At 39.9% G+C, this 23,184-nt stretch overlaps 1 protein-coding gene across 11 annotated transcripts in view; it reads left to right on the forward strand.

Moving 5' to 3' along the window:
- SIPA1L1 (signal induced proliferation associated 1 like 1) overlaps nt 1–23,184 on the forward strand; it is a 517,634-nt gene that overhangs the window by 197,919 nt on the left and 296,531 nt on the right. For 9 of the 11 annotated variants that reach the window (XM_054691347.1, XM_037503618.2, XM_054691371.1 and 6 more), the window contains one exon: nt 12,036–13,837. In XM_054691347.1, coding sequence (XP_054547322.1) covers nt 12,340–13,837 — 1,498 coding nt within the window. In that variant the 5' untranslated portion in view covers nt 12,036–12,339. Of the gene's footprint in view, nt 1–7,563; nt 7,711–12,035; nt 13,838–23,184 lie in introns of all 11 variants that reach the window. The other 2 variants (XM_054691354.1, XM_054691361.1) reach the window with 1 other exon arrangement.

The raw sequence follows: 23,184 nt of genomic DNA on the forward strand, positions 1-23,184 counted from the left end.
TGCTTCCTAAATCTGTGATTGTTCAACACTCATGGGCTTTTTCTTGCACTTGTGTTCTGTTAAAGATTTTTTTATATCAACGTACTTTTAAATCTGTTTTAACTACAGTTTTGTCAAAAAAAAAAAACAAACCCTTCAAAATCTGTTATTTTGTCAGAAAACTCCACACTGATAGGTCCTTCGCTTTTTATTGCCAGGGGAGCTGGTGTTAGAAGGTAATCATGTGGAAAAATGATATTTTTTATTTTCTTCTGAGAAACGCCATCCCAGACTTACCTGTGGGCCTCCAGGGATGCTCTGGAGGGCTGGGGATAGGGTGGGTGGGGACAGCTCCCTGGTAGAAACTACGCACAGTGCAGTCTTGAAGGAGGGGAGAGAGAGAGATGGGTAGGGATGGCCAAGAGAAGGAAGAAAGAGTTGTTTGGGTTGTGCAGCCACAGAAGTTGCCACATGGCTTCTTAGGCATGCTCCTGAGTGCCTTCAGGGGCTGCAGCCCGTTCCCTTTGCCTTTGACCAGAGCTGAAGGTCAGGAGTATAGGGCTGTGTAATTAGGGATAGCCTGCTTTTGGGAAATTCTTTTACCTTGAAAGCAGGAGGGAAGCTCTTGTGAGTTTTAAGCACGAGAGTATAAATGTGTTATGTTTGTTTGCACTTTATAAACACTCAGGACTGAACAGACAAAAGTGATCAAATGTTAAAGCAAATGCTAATGCAAACACAAAACTGTTAGATCTTAAGTCAAAAACTGAGAGGATTAATTTCACTTTGCCACAAAAAATGAAAAGGGTGGCCAGGAAACAAAAGACTTCTCTTCGAACATTTGATTGATTTGCATTTTACTTTTTCCCTAATTGGTAAATTACAGCTTAAGTGATAAAGTTAATGAAAAAGTTAATGAATTTATGGGCAGAAGAGCTTAAAAGAAACTTCTCTGAAGAGGAAATGCAAATGGCCAACAGGCATATGAAAAAATGTTCAACATCACTTGTCATCAGGGAAATGCAAATCAAAACTACCATGAGATACCATCTTACACCAGTGAGAATGGCACATATTAAAAAAACTAGCAACAACAAATGTTGGCGAGGGTGTGGAGAAAAAGGAACTCTTCTGCACTGTTGGTGGGAGTGCAAACTGGTCCAACCACTGTGGAAAGCTGTGTGGAGATTTCTGGACCTACTAAACATAGAGCTTCCATATGACCCAGCAATTCCACTCCTAGGTATTTACCCAAAGGACACAGAAACATCAATTCCAAAGAACACCTGCACCCCTATGTTTATAGCAGCACTGTTTACAATAGCTAAGCTTTGGAAACAACCCAAATGCCCAAAAATAGATGACTGGATCAAGAAGATGTGGTACATATATACCATGGAATATTACTCAGCATTCAAAAAAGATAAACACATGCAATTTGCTGCAACATGGATGGCGCTGGAAGGGATCATGCTCAGCGAAATAAGCCAAAAAGAAAAAGAAAAATACCGGATGGTCTCACTCATAGCAGGAATCTAGAAAACTTAAATAATGGACCAGGAAAATGAAAAACTATAAGAAAGTGAAAATCAAAATCAACAAAAAACTATGAACCAGAGACACTTTTAGGGGGCGGGGGTGGGAGGGGAGGGATTGGGGTCAGAATGGGGGGCGGCAATTGTATGGGGAATATAACAATAAAATTTATAAAAAAAAAAAAATATACATAACAAAAAAAAAATAAATAAAATTCAGGGATACATCATGACAAAATAAAAAAAAAAAAATAAAAACATGATTACTTAATGAAAGTAAAACATGAAATGTCTGTCATGTATCCCCTGTGTACACTGTACTGTCAATGAACCATTGACAATGGAGTCTTTGCACTAACTATGGATTAAACAATGACTTACAAAAAAAAAAAAAATAAAGTTAATGAATTTATAAGTAAAATCTCACTTAGAAACTAGGGACTTTTAAGTTTGAAAAAATAGATAAAAACAACTTTATTTGAAGGTTGTATATTATAATATGTATGTAAATTTGTGTATGTATGTTCATAATTTCTAAAAAAGCAGCAACACCTGGAGGAATGTGGCAGGCACTGAATTACGGAGCTAGTTCATTTGCTCTTGTTTTTCGTTGACACATTAACAGAAACATTTTTATAGGACTCCTATTTTCAGAACAGGTTATATATAAGATTCACATGTTTCAGTTGTGAAATATTTCACCAAATATTTTATTTCTGCTTTGCATGGGGAGGCCCTCTGCCTCTTCCAGATAGAAGGACCTACGTGGATTCTTCCTTTCTCGGTCATCCACACCTCTGCCTTTCTTTCCTGGTTCTGTTAGTGCTGAATTAAGTTTCCTCAGAAGGAAGTTGCTCCGTATACTGGATCCTTTCTCTCCCCTGTTTTCATCATTCAGCCACTGTTTCACTGTCTGTGTGTGCGGCGCCCCCCCTCCCCCCACACACAATGTCTGGAAGAATCCACAGAACATTAAGAAGTCTTAGGAAGACATATTTTTTACTTTCTCTGTACTATTTCAGTTTTATCTTTAACAGCAAGCACATAACTCATTCATTGAAAAAAAAACAGTTGATAAAGAGGACAACAGCGGGGGGAAATTATTTGAGGATAAAAGATAGAAATTATTTTGAATACTGTTAATTTGATGGCAATTAATTTTAATTTCTGTTGTCTTTCTGTGTATGCTCTATTAACCATCCCCTCCTTCCATTTTTCTGCAAATGTCTTTGTTTTCTTTGCTGGGATTTTTACATAGTTGATTGTATGCTGCATTAGTTTACCTTTCAGTTATTTCATCATAATGGTGTCTTACCCAGTTCTAATTGATTCACTTCTTGTTACTTTTTTAAGAGGCTTGCTCACTTTTGTGGCTATTTTTCATGCCCTTTCTGATGAATGAATAAAAGGGAAGAAGGTCACACTGCAGTTATTTTTCATACATACCTGTTGTAAAGGCTTCTCAGGAGAGAGTGAAGCTGGAATCTATATTAAATTTTGATTATGTGGATTTTTTTGGGTAGGTCTTCACTCAGCACTGATATTTAGGAGATACCCATAATTACATTTTATATTACAATAAAAGTTCTGTTAATGTATCAGTTAATTTCTAATTCATTTAATTAAAACATTGTGACTTTTGTAATGATTCTGTTTCAAGGATGCTGAGCATAGGTGCTTTGGGAACAAGGATTAGCTAGATCTCTACTCTCAAGATTGAGGAATCTAATATGGGAGAAGAGATCCAGCTACATGTAGTTAACCATGGATTTCAGAAAGTAGTGGGAGAGGCCTGTTGAGGAGGTAGGGTGCTCCTGTAAGGGATGTGGCCTGCGACGCCATCCAGTCTCTCCTGAGCAGAAGGCAGGTGGGAGTGGAACCCAGCCCAGAGGGACGCCATGGGGAGGGATGGGTGCACGGTGCCTGCTCAAACAAACTGTAGTGACAACTGATGGCAGCAGGTTGAAGGACAAGCATGTTCTGGAAGAACAGTGTGGTACAGCAAGTTAATCTTCCTAATAGTTTCCAGTACAAGATTTGGAATGTAATGCCAGAGAGGGGCACTCTGGAGCAGGCTCAGTTACCTGAGAGCTTTGTGAAATGCAGGGCTTCCAGTGGTCTGGGAAGACCTAGTCCTGCTGTTTGGGATGAGGATGCAGTTTGGGGGCACTAAGTCTTGAATTCTAGACTTAAGTCACAGAATAATGGAGCCACTGAAGGTTCTGAAGTGCTACTGCCAGTAGCATTTTAGGCAAGTTGGTCATCTCTGTTCTACTTCTTGTTGGATGTAGAGATTCAGGCCTGGATTGGACTTCAGAAGCAACTCTCAGGCTATAAAGGGAGTCCTGTTCTTAACAGTGTATTCTCAGAGTAGCTATATGCCCATGAATTCTCTGTGTTTATTGCAAGAGGGGCCACTCGGTTATGAGTGCCAGGTGTTATGGATGCCCTTGCTTCACAGGTGCTTGTGAGGACTAAAGGCATGAACCTGTGTCAGAGTGAAATGGGGCCTCTTGGGAGAGAGGTTAACTGAAAACTAGGAGTATAAAGAAATTGTTCTTAGTGAAGCCACCTTCTACTCTTTAGCTAAATGTAAATGTGTTTTTTCTAGTGCACTTTCTTAAATTCTTTTTGGAATGTATTCAAATAAAATTCAATAGGGCACTTGGGACATTCAACCTTATTGTCCTAAGGACATTCTACCTTATTGTCCTCTCTTGTGTGCTGCAGTCCTCTTAATTCTGGTTAAAGGTATTACAGGGCAACCCTGATATAAAACAGGTTGCCTGACTGTGGGTCCTCACCCGCATGCTTAATGGAAACTTAAACTGCAGGCACACACAAAAGGTTAACAAAGGTTTATTTACAAGGGAAGGGGAAATAAGGAAATGTACAGCTCAGGGAGACAAGAGGGGGATAAATTTTTAAATGCCTGTTCTGCCTACCTGGAATCCCAAGTGACCCGCTGAGACCAAACGCTGCCTGGCCGAGAGAGTGACCCCACTAACATGGCTGGTTTTATTTACAAACAGAGAAAATGTCTGCTTAACTCCACCCTTAGGTCCTCACAACCTCCCCCTTGGGATCATGGGATTTGTAGTTCCCAGTGTCTTGATGGAGTGGGGGTGGCATCCACAAAGACTATATGGAGTTTCACAGGACATCCTTTACCCTTAACAAAGGGGCTGGGGGCTGGAAATGTTGCCTTTGTCTAGCTTTAGAACAAGCACATGGTGCCCAAATAGTGCACATAAACAGCCTGAAGAACTGTCTAGTGACGCAGATACTCAGCTGTGCTGCTCTTACGTGGATCATAGGCAATTTCCCTGTTTTACCTAGTTTAAATCTGACTTACACAGTCACCACCATCTCTTTCCCTCCCTCCCCCAGAGGAGAAAGTACTGCTGGAGTTGTCCTTTCCAGGTTAAACAGTCTCATTTCCTTGCACCCCAATATACTTTGTAATGTCTCCCGAGTGCTGGTTGTTGAATCCAGTGGGGGACTTTCTCCAGAGTTTGCCCCAGCCTCTGCTGGAGGAGGACAGGGGTCAGAGGTACATGTATGTGGGAAGTAGCAGCAGCTCAGGAAAGAGGAATGGGCAATCGTGACTCACTCTGCCATGCAGGCAGTCACTACAGCCTTGTGAAGGGCAAACCAGGGGCTTCGGGCAGGAGCTCCTGGGGTCCAGAAGCCCCAAGACGAGACTTTTATGTCCATATTAAATATAAAGAAAACATCTGTAAATGAAGAAATAGAGGCAATTGTGTTCATCACCTGTATGCAGTGATTATTCAAATCCTAGAAATACTGCTAATCTTACCACCTTCAGTTCACTGTCCTTTGTGCAGCCCTCTTTGATTTCATTTTAATTAGGGGATTTAGCACAAGAACATCTTATTGAAAGAACCTGACATCTGTTGAATTTTGACTTGTTTGGCAATTGGAATGCTTGGAGGCTTAACAGTACAGCGTTTTATAATTGGTATTCAGATGTGTGCTCATCACACTTTCCTCCGGATCTTATTTTACCTCACCTTTTTAGCAATAGAATAATAGGCTTTTTTCTCCTAATTTTTTTTCTTCTGATTATAAAAGCAGCGCATGTTCATTTTAGAAAACAATGCACACAAATACCATAAGAAACAAAATCCAACCAGAAATTACTCATAATCCACATCTAGACAAGCAAGCAAGTAAATCCTTTGATGAACTTCCTTTGGCTTGTTTACATATCTATATGCAACTTAAGAAAAACACATGTAGCTAAATTTATAATGCAGACACAATTTTATTTAAATTCCTTCAAAACTGCTTAGTAACTGGGGCTCTGCTTGTCCCTAGTTATGTGCAGTAGGATCACGGTATAAAATAGGATCACAGTATCAGCTTTTTTTTTTTTTTCAGTGAATGGTCAGAATCTCTCAGTTGAATGAAGTTAGTTGTTGGATTTTTAGCTGCAGATTTCATGGTGCTTTTAAAATACTAACATATCCTGTCATAGCCTCAGGGAGGTGAAACATAGTATGTCCCTGCCTTAGTTAATGTAGAACCCATTTTTTTATATTCATAACTTGAAGAATTTGAAGCACAGTTTGGGGAAAACTGACTGGCATTTCCCCTTTCACTGGACACTTCCTGGCTGTCCCAATGGCACCTACTTTCATGAGCCTTTCCCCAGACCACGTGGGCAGTAAGTTGTTTAGTGCCACATCATAGTTGATAACCAGCAGTTTAGTACTAGACCACACCTTACAGTACTGATGGTTAAGTTTTTCATGTATCCTGAGCATCAATACATGGGAAGCACTCACTTCCTCACTGATTTCCTCTGGTCTTCTGATACCCTGGTACTAGGCATGGGCACCCCAAATGCCCCTCACAAGCTGGTGGGCTTTGATTTCTTTCCTTTACAGTATTGTGTTTTTCCTCTAACAAATCTGATTCATTGCTTCCTTTCAACTTACTATCTTTGACTCCACTTTCTACCTCTTACCTTCCTACTTGAAGCACTTCAGATGTGTCACTTTGGCATTATATTAATTCCTTATTACAGAAATTTCAACATATTTAAAAAGATGAATATTCACATTTATTTCTGTCCTTTATTTTTTCAGCTGTGGGACCATTTCACTACCTGTCAGTAACCATACCATGTAACTGCCTCTGGATGATTTTTTATTCTGCCCCCTCTTCTGCCATTAAGGCTTTTTGGCAAATTTTCATGTTTTCCTTCCACCCTCAAAGAGAACACAGCAACTTCAGGCCTTACTAGGCCTTGAAGTAGAACCTCCTTCTTTGAACTTTTTTAGCTAGGAGGATGGGTGATAGGGGAACATTATTCTCTCTGTTGGTCTTTACTCTGGCCAAATGGACCCATTTTAAGTTGTTTTCTTATCTCTTAAGTTCAGGTGCAACTTTGTCCAATTGTATCTGTCTTTTTATTCACTTAGGAAATTTGGGGGCAAGGTATTTGAATCTATTCGTCTCTGTGTTGTCTTTCTCAGATAGTAAATATTCGGAGAGCAGGGACTAGATTCATCCACTCTGTTTTTTTCCCCAGCCCTTCCTACTTTTTGTTGAAGGGACAGTATGGAAATGAAAAAAGTGGGGAAATCCCAGTCTGAAAAGTTATGTGCTGATTCATAAATCTTAAATTATCCATGACATTGCCCGAGACGTTTGTGTGTGTTTCAAGCTGACTTGAAAGAGTGAAATGTCCTGTCAGATTATCTGAGATGTTACTTTTATGTAATGTGAGTGAAATTCAGGAAAGCTAAGAAGAGATGTATAGAAAATAGTTTGCCTTATTTGGTTAGTTCAGCTAATCTAATGTTCAAGTACTGTGAAGTCACATTTCTGTTTTAAAATAGTTTCCTGTTACATTCTGAAGCAAGTTTCTGGGCAGTCTAAACCTATTGTATAACACTGTAAACTATTTACACTGACATTTTCATAAATAATATTGTATATCTCTGGATTTATTTTATAAATAATATTGTATATTTAGGGCATTTGAATAGCTATTTTTCATCAAAATTACTTTTATTAGGTCAAGAAAATATGAAAACAAGCAAACTGACCATGGAACTGAGGCATGCTGCAAAGGAAGGGGAACAGAGGGGTCAAACGGGAGAGAGAAACTAGTGATGGTTCACCAGTGATGTGGTGGCGAGAGAGCGATGGGGACTACAGTGATGTAAGAAAAAAATTTTAATTACATAAAATAAAAAACAAAAAAACCCACAAAATGCCTTTTATTGTCCAGAAACATTGCGAAATGACCCTATATTTGAGGCTACACCAGCTTAGGAATCTAACAAAATCCCCTTTTGGAATATGAATGTGTTTGATGAGGAATGCTACATCTTTTTGGTGAATTTGCCATATTGCAAGATATTTCAAGAAAGAAACTGTAGTTGTTGGTTTTTTATTTTTCCTTCTCACATCTTCTTGTGTAGCTTTAAACTGTTCTTTATGCCCTTGGCACAGGAAAGTTTCCCATGCTGTCCTTTTCGTTTGGTTCCTTGAATTATTTATTGTTCTTGCTTCCTTATTGCCCATTCATTTCTTGGGGAAAAAGATTTTTCCATTTTTCTGTTTGTTATTTAGTTCCCTGTGAAACACATAAATAAAGAAGATATCAAATGAGCACGGGCTTATATTTTACCAATTGAGAGAGTCTCAGCTAGTGATGTGCAGAGGTAACTTCAGAGAGTTAGTATTTAAGGCTGTGGTTCCTATGACATGACCAGGCTGTGCTGGGTACCATGGGGATAGCTCCCCCAAGTCATTTCACTGTTTGTCTTCATTCAGTTGCACAGGCAACTCTTCTCCAAGCTAGTCAACACCCAGGTTTCTATGCTGGCCAAGTCACTTAATGCACTCGTTGGGCACATGCATCCTAATCGAACACCTATACATCTCCTTCCAAACATATGGAGAATGGTAAGAGAAGTAAGCCTTAGATACCATCCTGGTATCCCTAGCTTTTGAATGGAACCTACTGATGATATTGAGGAATACGTGCCACCCCCCTCCAAAAAAAAAAAAAAAAGAAAATGAAGACTGTTACTACTATGGAAGTCTAGGAGAGTGAGTTTCTGGAAGGTGGGGAAGGGTCTGGAGCAGTCTCAAGAACAGTTTTTATACCTGTAGTTGCCATGGAAAGGGGGCACTGTTTCTTCAAATATCCCTAACTTCGAGTGTCTGGTTGATGTTCAGAAGAGAGTGCAGAAAGGCCAGGATGATTTAGAGAAGAGGAAACACTTCTTCTGAATGACCTTCTATGAAAAGAGTGGTTGATTGCATTGCAGTAAACCTAGAGTTATGAAAACACCTTCAAGTAGTAGAATTTTTATGGCTCCTTCTCGTTTTCTCATATAGTTTCCAGGAACTAAACAGTGTTGGTATTCTAACTGAATGGGTCTACCATGGACTCAAGTGGTACCTAGAACGGTAAAACTAACCATGTAATGAGGACATTTTTTTCCCACAGCCTGATCTTTCAGCAGATGGAGGTAACATGCTATAAATTAGTATTGCTCTTCAGTTGAATTCTAATGCATTTTACCACATCTAGTAATGCTTAGGTAGGTTTGTTGAAAATGAAGAGAATTTCTAATAATTGGCAGCCTATATTTGCTACTTACATCAGCCCTAAGGAATAGCTTATTGATCTGTCATTGTATGACATACATGTCATCTTCATTTTTTCGTTAGTGCAGTCAACATAGAGCATATAGATTTCTACATTTGCTAGCTAGTGTTCAAAGCTTATATTGTATACAAAGGAGTTTGATGGTATATGTAAGAATGGGGAAAGAGAGAAGGGGAGAAACGAGGAAAATAGGAAAGAAGGCCTTATTACAAAAAGAAAAGTCATCATTTAGTTATCCATCTTGAATTCTCTCCCCCATGTCTCTATCTATATGCTGAGCTTAAATGAAAACATTGGGTCATGATTAAAATCAAGATGTCATATAATCAAGGAGTCTTCATATTTCTTTTGAATTATGAAGGAATTTTTATGTTTAAAGATAAAATTTTGGGAAAGCCTATTATGTAGGCTGCACGTGGGGAGGTTCCAAAGAGGAGTGCTGTTGTGGTAATGCCAAGACTGACTTTTTTTTTTTTTTTTAAAGATTTATTTATTTATGTATACATACAAGCACTGGGCACAGTCAAAAGCGCGGGAGGGTGAGAGAATTCACCAGAGCCAGAGCAGGGAGCAGAGCAGGCAGAAGGACCGAACTACACTGCTGAGGGGAGCAGTGGGTGGCAGGAGAGGTCTGCGCGCCTTGTGGGACCCTCCTTCCATGGCCAGGGAGCAGCCGGGGATCGAACTGGTGCTGCAGAGGCTGCGGGCAGCTTCACAACCCAGCTCTCAACCGCTGTGCACCCGGGGAGGCCCCAAGACTGACTTTTCCAAGTCACTACTGAATTTTATTGCTGGTTTTCCGTTTTCCTCTTACAATGGATATAACTTCACATATGCTTCAAATCGTTTTTTTTTTAAAGGACAGCTCTGCAATAAACTGTTTTCTAAGGGAAATGAAATGTGGCAAGAAAGTGTTTTTCTCATGGTGGGATTAGTGCATTGGCCTTTTAAGGACTGTCGGTTCTGAGAATGGCAGGTGAGAGTGTAAGAAATTTTGAAAGCATCTGACTTTTATGAAAATCTCTTTAGAATATATTCTTCATGCTACTGTATTCTCTCTTCGAAAGATATTTCACTGAAATAGGTAGTTTGCCCTCCCAGCCCTCCCTACTCCCAAACCCTCATCCCCACTACAGAATAGTTCATACATTCTGGTTTTGGTTGTCAAAAGATTTTTGGGGAGATGGACTGGTGTTTACTTTGCATCTGGGTTGTGTTGACCTTTACCCTACCATTTTATGAGGAGCACTTCTTGATCTGTAGCTGTAGCCACATGTTCTGCCTGTAGAATCAACAGTTAGCACATTAGTCTACTTGAATGCTTGCTGTTCCAAAGTTAGCAAATGTAAAGAAAATCACAGCAATCTGACAGTGGAAGTACCTAGGAAGTTCAAACGCCAGGTTTAATGAGGTAGCAGTATAAAACCAGCATCCCTTTCATAAGAGATGGGGACCAGGAGCAAGAGTGGAAACAATTAATGTTTATCTGACCAGCTGCCCAGACCGGCCCCTGTGAGCCCAGCTGGAGCTTGGCTGTCCCTGAATTCTGCAGGCAGCATGCATTTTTTGAAACACTCTTAAATGTTCCAGCCTTTAAATAGCAGCGAGTCTTCTCTGCGTACTGCAGGAGAAATTAAAGCGGCTGCCTTGGAGGCAGGAAGCTGACTAGAGAGATGCTTAATTATTGTGGAAGTAAGTGCTTGTTACTGTTGAGTGGAATGCAGCGAGCACGGGTCGTCCTCGGGGTGTCAGCCGTGAATTGTAGACAATGCAGCCCTGTCAGCGCAGTGCCGGTTCAGCAGCATCTTTCCAAACATGTATTTGGCAAGAATTTAAAGGCCACCTCTTGTGTAATTTGTGGAGTCTTTGGGAAAGGGTCCTCTGCCTTTATTTGCAGGCTGTATGCAACCATGCAGGATTTTGTACCAGGATTTGTGCCTCTTGCCTGCTGCCTGACATGCTCCTGATGAAGTTGGTTTTCTTTGCCCTTCACCTGGAAGGATGTTAACAGTTCTCTGTCGTCCGATGCCTGGGGAACATGGAGAGGTCTACCCAGAGCAACGTTTCCTTTCTGCTGTCTTCATAAATTAGTGCCGAAGGGTGGGGTAGGTTGCAACGAATAAGGAAATGCGGGCATTTTGTTAATTAGTGAAATTTCTAGCTTTAAGAGTAGACAAAACTAAAGAGAGCTTAGGAAACGGTGGTGGATGCTGAATTCATTCTGAAATATTCCTCCTCTGGGTAAGTAAGAAAGTAGAGGAAATAACAGAAATGTGCTAATGGGTGTTATTATGGCTCTGGGAAAACCTTGTTTATTTTCTCTGTTGTATTTGCTTTCGCCAACTATGCTCTTGCCTTTGTAAAGAAACAAAAAGCAAGTATGGATTTTGAAATATGGAGGGTGTTAAATAGTAAGTGTAGCAACACATTCTATAACGTAATTCTTTGATTTTTAGTTTTATTAAAAAGCTGTTTGGCTGTAATTATTGAACCTTGTTGATTAGGTCTCCAACTTTTGGGCAGAGCAGTGATACCTGATGTTCTACATTATAGAGGTCATCAGAGTCTGTGCTTGGGTTAAGAGCCTTGCTGTCTTGGAAGAAGACTCCCCCAACCCCCACCCCCAGTTACATAAAACAGTTCAGTTCAGCTAAAGTGTCAGTGGTCTTCTGATGTCTGCAATTTAAGTTTGGATTTTATTAAATGCTTGATTTCAAACCTGCTTCACTAAAATCATGGATTGTGAACTGTGAACCACACTCTGTTATTGAGACTTATTTTCACGTGCTTGATTCTGGCAGTAGCATATTTATTTTTAGATGTCTTTGTCAAATGCTAATCCCAATTGTCCTCCTCTCTTTCAGGGAAAGCCTGGGATTATGGCAATCACAGAGTCCCAGTAATACAAGTTCCATTCAGTTTTTTCTGAAAGAAAGCTGTCTGTTACGGTGAAGCAAAGGAACGACTGTGGATTATAATGTTTTGAAGATCCCAATTTTCAGAGCTAAGAAAATCAGGCATCGTTTAACCTTTTAAATGAAAAAGATTAAGATCTCATGCAACTGTTGTATTTTCTGGAAACCGTTCTCCAAAAGAGAAGTGCACATTTAACACTTGCCACGATGGTGGTCCTTTCTGCAGGGATTTAAGTCTCATTGCTTTTACATCATGACCAGCCTGAAACGGTCGCAGACGGAAAGGCCAGTCTCCTCGGACAGGGCCTCGGTGGTGGGTAGCGATGGCACCCCCAAGGTCCACACCGACGACCTGTACATGCGGCGCTTCAGGTCTCAAAACGGCAGCTTAGGACCATCGGTCATGGCTCCCGTAGGGCCCCCCCGAAGTGAAGGTTCTCACCATGTGACCTCAACCCCTGGAGTCCCAAAGATGGGGGTGAGGGCACGAATCGCAGATTGGCCCCCAAGAAAGGAAAACATAAAAGAATCTAGCCGTTCAAGCCAGGATATAGAAACCTCAAGTTGCCTTGAGAGCATGTCCTCCAAAAGCAGTCCCGTGAGTCAGGGAAGTTCTGTTAGCCTCAATTCCAGTGACTCAGCCATGTTAAAAAGCATACAGAACACACTGAAGAACAAGACGAGACCTTCGGAGAACATGGACTCCCGATTCCTCATGCCGGAAGCCTATCCCAGCTCCCCCAGGAAAGCTCTGCGCAGGATACGGCAGCGGAGCAACAGCGACATCACCATAAGTGAGCTTGACGTGGATAGCTTTGATGAATGTATCTCGCCCACTTATAAGACTGGGCCCTCGCTGCACAGGGAATATGGTAGCACATCTTCAATTGATAAGCAGGGAACGTCCGGAGAAAGCTTCTTCGATTTGTTAAAGGGCTACAAAGATAACAAATCTGACCGAGGCCCGACTCCGACCAAGCTGAGTGATTTTCTCATTGCTGGTGGGGGCAAGGGTTCTGGTTTCTCTTTGGATGTTATAGACGGACCCATCTCACAGAGAGAGAACCTCAGGCTCTTTAAGGAAAGGGAAAAACCACTCAAGCGACGGTCCAAGTCTGAAACTGGAGACTCATCCATTTTTCGTAAGTTACGCAATGCCAAAGGTGAAGAACTTGGGAAATCCTCGGACCTTGAAGATAACCGGTCAGAAGACTCTGTCAGGCCTTGGACATGTCCAAAGTGCTTTGCCCACTATGATGTCCAGAGCATATTATTTGACTTGAACGAGGCAATCATGAACAGGCACAATGTTATTAAGAGGAGAAACACTACTACAGGGGCCTCGGCAGCTGCCGTGGCATCCCTGGTCTCGGGACCTTTGTCCCATTCAGCCAGTTTCAGTTCCCCGATGGGCAGCACAGAGGACCTGAATTCCAAAGGCAGCCTCAGCATGGACCAGGGAGATGATAAAAGCAATGAACTTGTGCTGAGCTGTCCTTACTTTCGGAATGAGATAGGGGGAGAAGGGGAAAGGAAGATCAGCCTGTCGAAATCAAATTCTGGCTCCTTCAGTGGATGTGAAAGTGCCTCCTTTGAGTCTACCCTCAGCTCCCACTGCACCAACGCAGGAGTGGCAGTACTTGAAGTGCCCAAGGAAAACTTGGTGTTGCATCTAGACAGAGTGAAAAGATACGTTGTGGAACATGTGGATCTTGGTGCATACTATTACAGGAAATTTTTCTACCAGAAAGGTGAGCAGAGATCTTTGATTATTTTCATTTTCTTCTGCTGTGCTCTCTGAAAAAGGTTTGTTTCAAGCAGTGTGCCGCAAGATTTGCATCAATTCCTTTCCTTTCTTGATGGTAAAATAGATCAGTGTAGGTATTTGCTGCAGTTTATGTCCTGTATTTTTTTCAGTTACTTCCTTCTTTCAGGTATGAAAATGCCTTGTCTGCTGGATATTAATTGTTTTTTAAATTTTGTGAATGAAATTAGTATGTGTAGAAGACTTGGCATGTCACCTTTCAGGATAAATGTCGTATAATTAAGTATCTTAATGCTGCTTTTCATTTGTTTAGCACTTCTACAGATAGTACAAGACCATTTCTTTTCCTCAGTGTTCTCACCAGTTAATGAGAATTATGATACGTTTCTTTTCATTTCACTGCAATTTTTGTGAAAATTAATTACATTATCAGAAAAAGTCAGTGAGTCTCAGAGCCAAGAATCAAATCTAGGTCTTGCAGGTTTGAGTAACAAAGACTCTAAAGAGATAAGCATCCTAAACACACTGGAGACTTGACAGTCTATTATGTTTGGGAGGTTGAGGGGGGTATGTACATACATTGCAGGTTGTGCTTTATGTACTGTTTTATCTCATACTTTCCTTAAAAACCCTGTGATTTATTCAAAAGTAAGTAGTATGAATGAACTCTTAAGAGCTTTGTAGTATTTTTGAGCAGCATTGTTAATTGAAGAGTTGATTTTAAGTCATATAAGTAAGAAAGCTAGAAAACAGGATGTGCACCAAGGAAGGACACATGTGTGTGGTCCACTACCCTCACCTGTCATCTCTGCAGCTGGATGGAGCCCCCTGTGTGCAGGTTGCCACATTTTTATTTCCTACCTACTCTTTTGGAGTTTTAAATCTTACTTGGATTTGTTTGTTCCAAACGAAATTTCATATTATTTCTAGTACTCATTATAACTTTATGACCATGTCACTTGAGAATAAAATTAATCTTAAGCTTATTATGTGATAGACCCCCCACAAGAGGCTTCTTGCCCAAAAGAATCTTGTCTCATTACTAAATATCCATATCTCATTATTTAATATTTATGGTATAGATCTATGGGATCAATATGGTAATGAAAATCACAATTTCATTTTGAAGCAATGTTTATTTTCTCAGCAGAATTTTCTGCAGGTCAGATTTTAGAAATCACTTTTCTTATGCTGTCCATTAGGAAACAGGGTGTCTTGACATTGCCACCTTGGCATTTGGGGCTAGCTAATACTTTGGCGGGGGAGGGGGTTGTGATGTTAGGCATTGTAAGATGTAGAATGTTTAGTAGCTTTCCTAGCTTATACCTCCTTCCCACCCCCAGTTGTGACACCGAAAACGTCTCCAGGCATTGCCAGATGTCCCCTAGGATATAAAAATGTCATACTCAGAGCTCGAGCCCCAGCCTTACTGTACAGAGGGAAATTTTCCACAGGTGTTTCTGATCTGTCTGTGGGTGGATATGCTTCTGGTAAAAATTGACATTAAGTCTAACAAAAGAGAACATATTATTTATAATCTTATTTATGTGGTAGTTGGTACTTATTCCTATTAGGCAATATAATAATATTAATAATAAACCTTATGAACACTTCTCATATACCAAGAACTTTGCTAAACATTTGTTCTGAAATGTATTTTTTCATTTCTACCTCTTTATGCCCACTGGGGTGTGGTTACCATTATTGATGGCATTTTCCAAATCAGAAAACTGGGGCTGAAATGGTTTAGTGATTTAAGGGGATGCACCGCCATGGAACTCGTAATACAGGAGCCAGGATCCCACTTCTGGAGTGGCTGACTAGAGCGCTGTTCCTAACTACTATGCCCTTCCTCTACTATAATAGAGTATATCGGAAGAGTATATTTTTATGTTTAAATCTGACAGAAATTTGTTTAAATATTTTGTCTTTCAAAAGCTGGAATAAAAATTTTTGAACACCTCTATTCTAGTGTAACTCAGTTTAGAGCATAACACACCATAAATTTTAAACCCACTTAATTCAAAATAGTTTCTAATTTGAAGCATGGAAAATACCCTTTTACCCAACATAGTTGGAGCTGGTTAGTTGAAGATATCAGTTAAGGCAGGGAATCTTTAAAACACATATATGTGCAAAATTTCTAATTTTCATCAACATGTATAAGAATATTTGTTAAACTCTTGAGAAATCAGTGACTTTTCCTTGGCAGTGATTCTGATATTTTGAATCATATACTAATAGTACAAACCACAGGAGCAAACACATAGACTGTAGCTAGCAAAGTAGTTTAAGTCTTACAGGATTGTGTTTCTCTTTATTTTTTCATTTATTTGTATTTTTCTTGCCCACGTCTGATTCAAAAGCCCCACTTTTTTTTTTCAGTGACTTGCCATTATATTAAGTTTTTCCAAAGCCTTGTACTTAGTTTTTAATAGAAACATGATGTATCTTTTGTGCTTCTGTTCCATCATCTTTCCTAATGTTTAAATTATAAAATTACAATAGCAAGTCAACTGGCATCAACAGGTTCGGGAAGACACAGAGGACTCTGTCAGCATGAAGTCTAGCTGGTGGGAACAGAAAGTGTGTGGTGCTGGAGATTACCTGCTGGTGCCCTTGGACTTTCACGAGCATGGTTCAGACCCATGGTTTAGTCCAGGAAGTTGCTCCAATGAAAGGCAGTTACAGCCAGCACCTGCCATATTTTCTGAGACCACACAACTTAGAATTTTCAAATCAGGCAGGTTAGTTGTCACAATATGATAATGTGCCACACATTTGAAGCTGAAATTAAGCCCCTTAAAGTATAACTGTATATTAACAAATTCATATGCTATCTGTACTTTTTATCACAGCATAAAAATGTGAGCTAATACTGCATATTTTTTAATATTCAACTTTGAGCCATTGAAATTCTTGCACTAAGTGGTTTTTCCTAATTTGACCCTAAATCGAGTCATCTTTTTGAAGGTGTACATCAGTGTCAGGTGGAATTTATTCTCTAGCCACAGGGTATGCCACTGACCTGGCTCTCACTCCAGCCTCTTCAGCACCAGATACTTTCCATTCTGATGCTTGATACATTCCTGACTGCACTGTGGCCAAGCTAGGGGGAGCGGGACTCACTTCTCCCTTGTGTACTCTGTCATTGACATTGTACATCAATTTTAACTATCTTCAGGTGATGAAGCTCCATTCACTTCCTGATATTACATTATTTTTATAAACATGATTGTTTTGCAAATTTAGACCTTAGAGGATGTTTGGCTCTACCATGTAAGCTTATTCCTTTGCGGGAAAGATACCAGATCTATAAAGGAATCCCATTATTTGCACTTATTAAAATAAACAATATACCATCAAGGCTCCTTTCTCCTGCCCGTTTTCTTGGCTGTTTTACTAGTGTGTGGGATGTTTAGACTCATCCAGAATGAAGTGACAGTAATAATACTTGCTGGCATTGCTTGTGTGAATACTTGGTGTTTTATGCAGCTCTCACTTAATGCTCTTAGGACCCAAGGCAAAGCTGACCTTGCGCTTGGTGTCCAAGTGCTGCCCCCCATCCTTCCTAGAGAGACACAGACTAGACAGTAGGAGAGCGTAGGCATTAATTGGTTTATTCTCTGTGAGTATGTTTCTATTCTGTATTTAGCTTTTATTTATATAGTCACCATGATCAAAATATCAAGAAAATTTGTAAGTGGGAAATACCGTGAAAGAATAATTACAACATTGCCTACATGCCTGGCATGACTGTTGAGGGGGAGACTTTTCTAGCCATTACTCACCTCATTTTCTGGGGCCACACAGGTCTTATTTGGTTTGGAACAGAGTGTACAGTTGTCCATAGGGCGTGTCAGAGGGAAGCATTCATAGAAAAGAGAGGAACTCATGGGTTGCCTTGGCAGTAACATCTGTTGCTCCATTGATAGCAGTGGAGTAGGCTTTATCTTGACGCCTGATGGAGTGGCTACTCTCAAAGTCAAGTTACTGAAGGTGGTGTGATAGGGAGGGGCCTCTCCCTACTGCCCAGTGGCCTGGAGAAACTGTTGTTATCCAGTCTGAAGCTCATCAAGAATGTTTTCCCTCTCCTGAGAAGAGGGAAAGCTAATATGTGTGTTCCTAATTATTCTTGTGCTAATTTTAAGCCACCAGATTTGATTGTTTTTACTGTTCACCATCCTCTTCCTCCTCTGCCTTTGCCTACCACATACACATGCACACACCCACAGGTTCAGCAGTGCCCTGTGTCCCTGAATTCATCAGCTGTGGGCACAAACAAGTTGGATTTCAGTTGTTGTTGTGGCATCCAGTTGTCTTTATGTACCTCTCACCCTCTTATAATTTGCTCTCTAACATTACTTCTATAGACTATGTGCACTTAACTTCATTCATACTTGAAGTGACCACTTTAACGTTGTTATATTTTACATTTTGCTGTCAAGAGTTGTTCTCTAACTTCTAGTTTGTTAAATGAGTGTCATTAAGCAGCTATTAGAAGTTTTAGTAGATCAATATAGGATACATATAGAACCTCAGGAACACCACGTAACTAAGCTCATTTGTAAAAATCTGCTTATTTTTGGTTTCTCTTTTTTGTTGTTTTTTAAATCCTTCTATAGATGTAGCAACATTAGGCTTGAGGAAGTTATGTAGTATGTGTTATAATTTAGAGTTCTTTAAGGATAATTCTGTGTTTACTTTTTGATGTGGACAGTTTTCTATTTCAGGTAAATGATAAACACAGAGTGAGTGAAGTCTCTTCACAGTAGTTCTGCTCTGCTGAACTGTGGTGTTCTCTATGCTCTTGAACTTAATTTCAGTCAGAATTATTAGGGAATGATTTTATACATGTATCATTATTCTTTGTTTTAATGCCCTGGTCTTATTTTTTTTATTGAGATCACATAAATTAATTTGAAATAATTCATTTGAAGGTAGTTCTTTAATCTCTAATCTGAGTCCTTTACAAAGAATTTCTCAAGTAAATAACTACTTGAGAAACTGTCCTAAGAATGTGTTTGCTGCTGTTTCTTTACCTTCTCAGGGCTTCCATGAGCGAGGAGGTCATTCCCTAGTTAAGTTTGTATGTTTGCTCCTTTGAAAACAAGCATCCTCCGCCTTCTAGCTCTGACCTCCTGATTCCCAGCACTGACCATCTAAGATCTGATCTCTTAATGTGTTTGGATTTCATACTGTCTGAGCCACCTCAGTTCAGAGAGTTATTGAACTTGGTTAAAAGTGCTTGTGCTTCTGCTGCCCCTCATGTTTTATTTTAAAATCAAGATAGTGAGGAAGCCACGTTTGCACAAATACTTGACATTATTCAAGGTCATCTTTTTAAAGATCCTATGATATAAAGGCAGGGTATGCTTTTGTAGTAAACGTGGAGATGAAGCCATTGCCCTTTTATGTCATTACCTCAACCTAAGAAAGTTCCATTTAAGAAATTAATTTTAGAATTTGATCCCAGGAATTGTTTTCTGGTGGCTCCCCAATGCCTACCTTTCATTATTAAGACATTTGTTTCTACTTTCGTCTTTTGTTTTCCTATTTTTAGTTCCCAAGCATGATTTACATGTGTCCTGTATAAATGATGAGCTCAAAATTCTTTTTTGGAGGGGCCGCCATGGTGGTGTGGAGGTTAATCTCACAGCTATCAAGCTATCACCAGCCACTGTTGCCTGAGTTCGGTCCCCGGCCAGGGAGCTAGCTACCCTCATGGCACAGCAGACCACTCCTGTCTCGCCCGCTGCTCCCCTCAGCAGTGTACTTTGGTCACTCTGCCTGTTCTGCTCCCCACTCTATCTCTGGTGAATCCTCTTACCCCCTGCACCTCTGGCCTACACCCCAGTTCTTTTGTGCATAAATAAATGAAAATAAATATTTAAAAAAATTTCTTTTTTCAGAAAAGAAATTACTGCCTGTTCATAGTTGAGTAATAACACTCTATCCCAAACTTTTTCTTTAGTTACAGCTATGTTTCTCACTGACTGTCACCTGCTCTACCTGACTGGCTATCTAATTGGTAACTCAAAGCAGTGCACACAGTTTTTAACTTCTTTCTTGAAGGGAGGAACCACAGATGAGGCAGGCTTAGAAAATGTTTCAGAAGGGAAGGGGTGTTTGGTGCTGATGCCAATTATAGAGTTATTTATGTAGGCGTGGGTACAGTGTACCTTGTAGTTAGGCACCAGGGAGAGCAATGGGGCCCTTTGTGTAATATGTCCAGATGCTGAATAGTGTGCTGCAGTGCTTTCTCCTCTCTTTCAGGAAATGAGACCACAGACAAGTCTGCGTGTGGTCATGGTGGTTTTGTGGACATTTACCAAGACCACCGATTGATCCCTTTAGGCCCCCAAACACCATTACTGAAATTGACTTTTACTATTGTAAATGTCATTAGTCACGACTAATGGTGATGGTTTGTGGAGAGACAGGAGGAGAAGCAGAGATGGCATAATTCCAAATATATTTGTAAACCGTAAGGAAAAAGATAGTAACTTTCAGGTGAGGAAACCTGGCAGACACCTCTGCAATGAGATCAATCAGGTCCTTGTCGTCAAAACCTACAAGATGAACTGACAATACAGCTTCTATGTGTGGTTTTTTGTTTTTTTGTTTTTTTGTTTTTTGTTTTTTTTTGCCCAAAATGCATAGCCCCAATCCAGTCATGAGAAACCACCAGACAAGCCCAAGTTGAGTGATAAATACTCTTCAAGTGTTACGATCATACAAGGCAAGACTGAGAAACTGTTATGGGCTGCAAGGCATCAAAGAGAAATAACAACTAAATGCATCATAGGATCTTGAATGGGATTTCAGAATTAAAAAAAAAACAAAACAACATTGTGGAAGAGCTGGTGGAGTTTGAATAAGATCTTTAGTTAGTAGAATTTTACCGGTGATAATTTCCTGGTTCTGATAATGGTACGTAGTTACATGCAGGCTATGTGTGGAATTAAAGTTGGGGAAGCTGGGTTAGATAAATGCACTATCTCCTTATACTATTTTTGCAGCTTTTCTGTAAGTGGAAAAGTAATCAAGATAAGTAGACAGGTAAAACTTCATACCCATAAAAAATGGGTACAGTCAGTAACAGTGGTTAACATTCAAACCACCTACATGCAAATAGAAATCTCACCCAACTTCCTGTGACCTTGAGCATCAGTGTCTACCATTTTACTGATTACCATTTTTCAAAAGAATTTGTTTCATTGTCTTAAGGGATTAAGGTCCTTTTAGATCTGCTATTTCACTGTAAGTTGATGACATAATAAATCCAGTTACCTGTTTTCCAAATACATACGTACCAACTACATACCTCATTATAACTTCAGACACTAGTGAGCTGCTTCTCCTGATCTTTGAAATTAGGTGTTCAAAAAAAAAATTTGCTGTATCATTTTCTTTTCTGGTCCTCTCATGAAGCCCCTTTTCTGTATGGGGAGGTCATTCATCTGCTCTTCAAGGCAGCCAGAGGAGACCTCTTCCTAACATTTGCGTTAAGTCAGGGAGAAGCACCACAACTAGCAGGGAATCAGTCAACAAGTATGTGAGTTGTGCTGAGTGCTAGGACACTCTACCCAGCCCCTGCCCCCTCACCCCATCCTGGGAGCTGCAGTGACTTCTGCCTGGGCTGAATGTCTGGTTATCTCTAAGGGACTCCTTCTGAATCCTTCAAAAGCATTTTGTATAGGAAGACATCTTTCTTCAGGATCCCTGGTAGGGAGGTCTAAAGGGTGTTTCAAGTATAAAGGAGTTGAGATTGCTGCAGGTTTGGCATTGTCATTTCTGTCATTTGGATATTGAATCCCCTTTTTTTCTGGGCTGGCATTTGAGTTACTGTTAATGAGCATTAACAGTAAAGAGTTACATTAAAATGTAACCTTTTCCATAACTTGGCTATTTTAATAGTGCTGCAGTGAACATAGCAGTGTGCATAGCCCTTCAAATTAGTGTTTTTTTGTATTCACTGCCTAGATACCTTGAAGTGGAATTGCTGGGTCTTATGGTAGATCTATTTTTAATATTTTGAGAGACCTCCATACCCTTTCCCATAGGGCCTGGGCCAGTCTGCATTCCCATCAACAGTGTAGGAAGGTTTCTTTTTCTCCACACCCACTCCAACACTTGTTTCTGGTTGTTTTGATGTGGGCCATTCTCATGGGTGTGAGGTGGTAGCTCATTATGGTTTTGATTTGCATTTCCCTGATGATAAGCGTTTTTTCGTGTGCCTCTTAACCATCTGTATGTTGGTGGTGGGTGTTGTGTGGTAACATACATCTGAAGAGGTGTGAACCTCTAAATCATACTTAGTGTTGTAAAACAACAAACTTTATTTTACCTCAATAAAAAATGATACAATTAAAAAGAAATAAAAATCAGAGGGAAAAGTTCTGCTTATAAGGATAAGCAATTTTCTAGCATTTTAGAGAATTTACCATCACAAAAAGTCCTGATTATAAATGAAAAGTATCTATTTGTCAGGCCCCATTTAATCTGAAGTGGAAAATATTTTGCATATAGGTGATTCACTTCAGAAACAATAAAACTGAATTTCTTTATAAAAAATTTTCAAGTAAAAGGCAACCTTTTAAAATATTCTTCAGAAAAATATTCTTTAAAGTCATTAACCATTTGCAAACAAATGCATTTTATTCTTAAAAATCTTCCTAGTATAGAAGTTATAGTCATTACAGAAATATTAGTAACTATAGAAAATCTTGTGTGATTAATTATGGTACTATTTCTCTCATCTTTTTCAATGCATGCATATTCCTTTTTTGAGTAAAATAAGGAGCATTAAATACAAGTTTATGTTTTGCATGGTTTCATAATTGATTATGCCATCATTTATTTGAAGTTTTCCAACTATTGGAAATTCAAGTTTTTCTGTTTCTAATTATTATTAATAATGCTTACATTGGGGCCTCCCTGGTGGCGCAAGGGTTTAAGACGCAAGCTGTGAAGCTGTCCGCAGCCATTGCAGCACAAGTTTGATCCCCGGCCAGGGAGATACACACATGGCGCGGCAGACATCTGACTCGCCCGCTATTCCCTTGAGCAATGTGTTTCAATCAGTCTGCCTGTTATGTTCCCCACTCTGTCTTTGGTGAATCCTCTCACCCCCACTACACCTCTGGCCTGTACCCCAGTTTTTGTAGGCATAAATAAATAAATCTTTTAAAAAAATTAATGCTTACATTGGTTGTTCCTAAGTGTTTTTTTTTGCCCCCATTGGCTCCTGTAGGCAGTTTAGTAAGACTTATGGATTCTCCTTAGAAAAGCATTTTCAAGTGATTAAAATAAAAATATTTAAGATAAAAA

The sequence above is a fragment of the Talpa occidentalis genome, unplaced genomic scaffold (assembly GCF_014898055.3).
Source record: "Talpa occidentalis isolate TD23 unplaced genomic scaffold, MPIMG_talOcc4v2.1 talOcc4.11, whole genome shotgun sequence".
Lineage (NCBI taxonomy): Eukaryota > Metazoa > Chordata > Mammalia > Eulipotyphla > Talpidae > Talpa > Talpa occidentalis.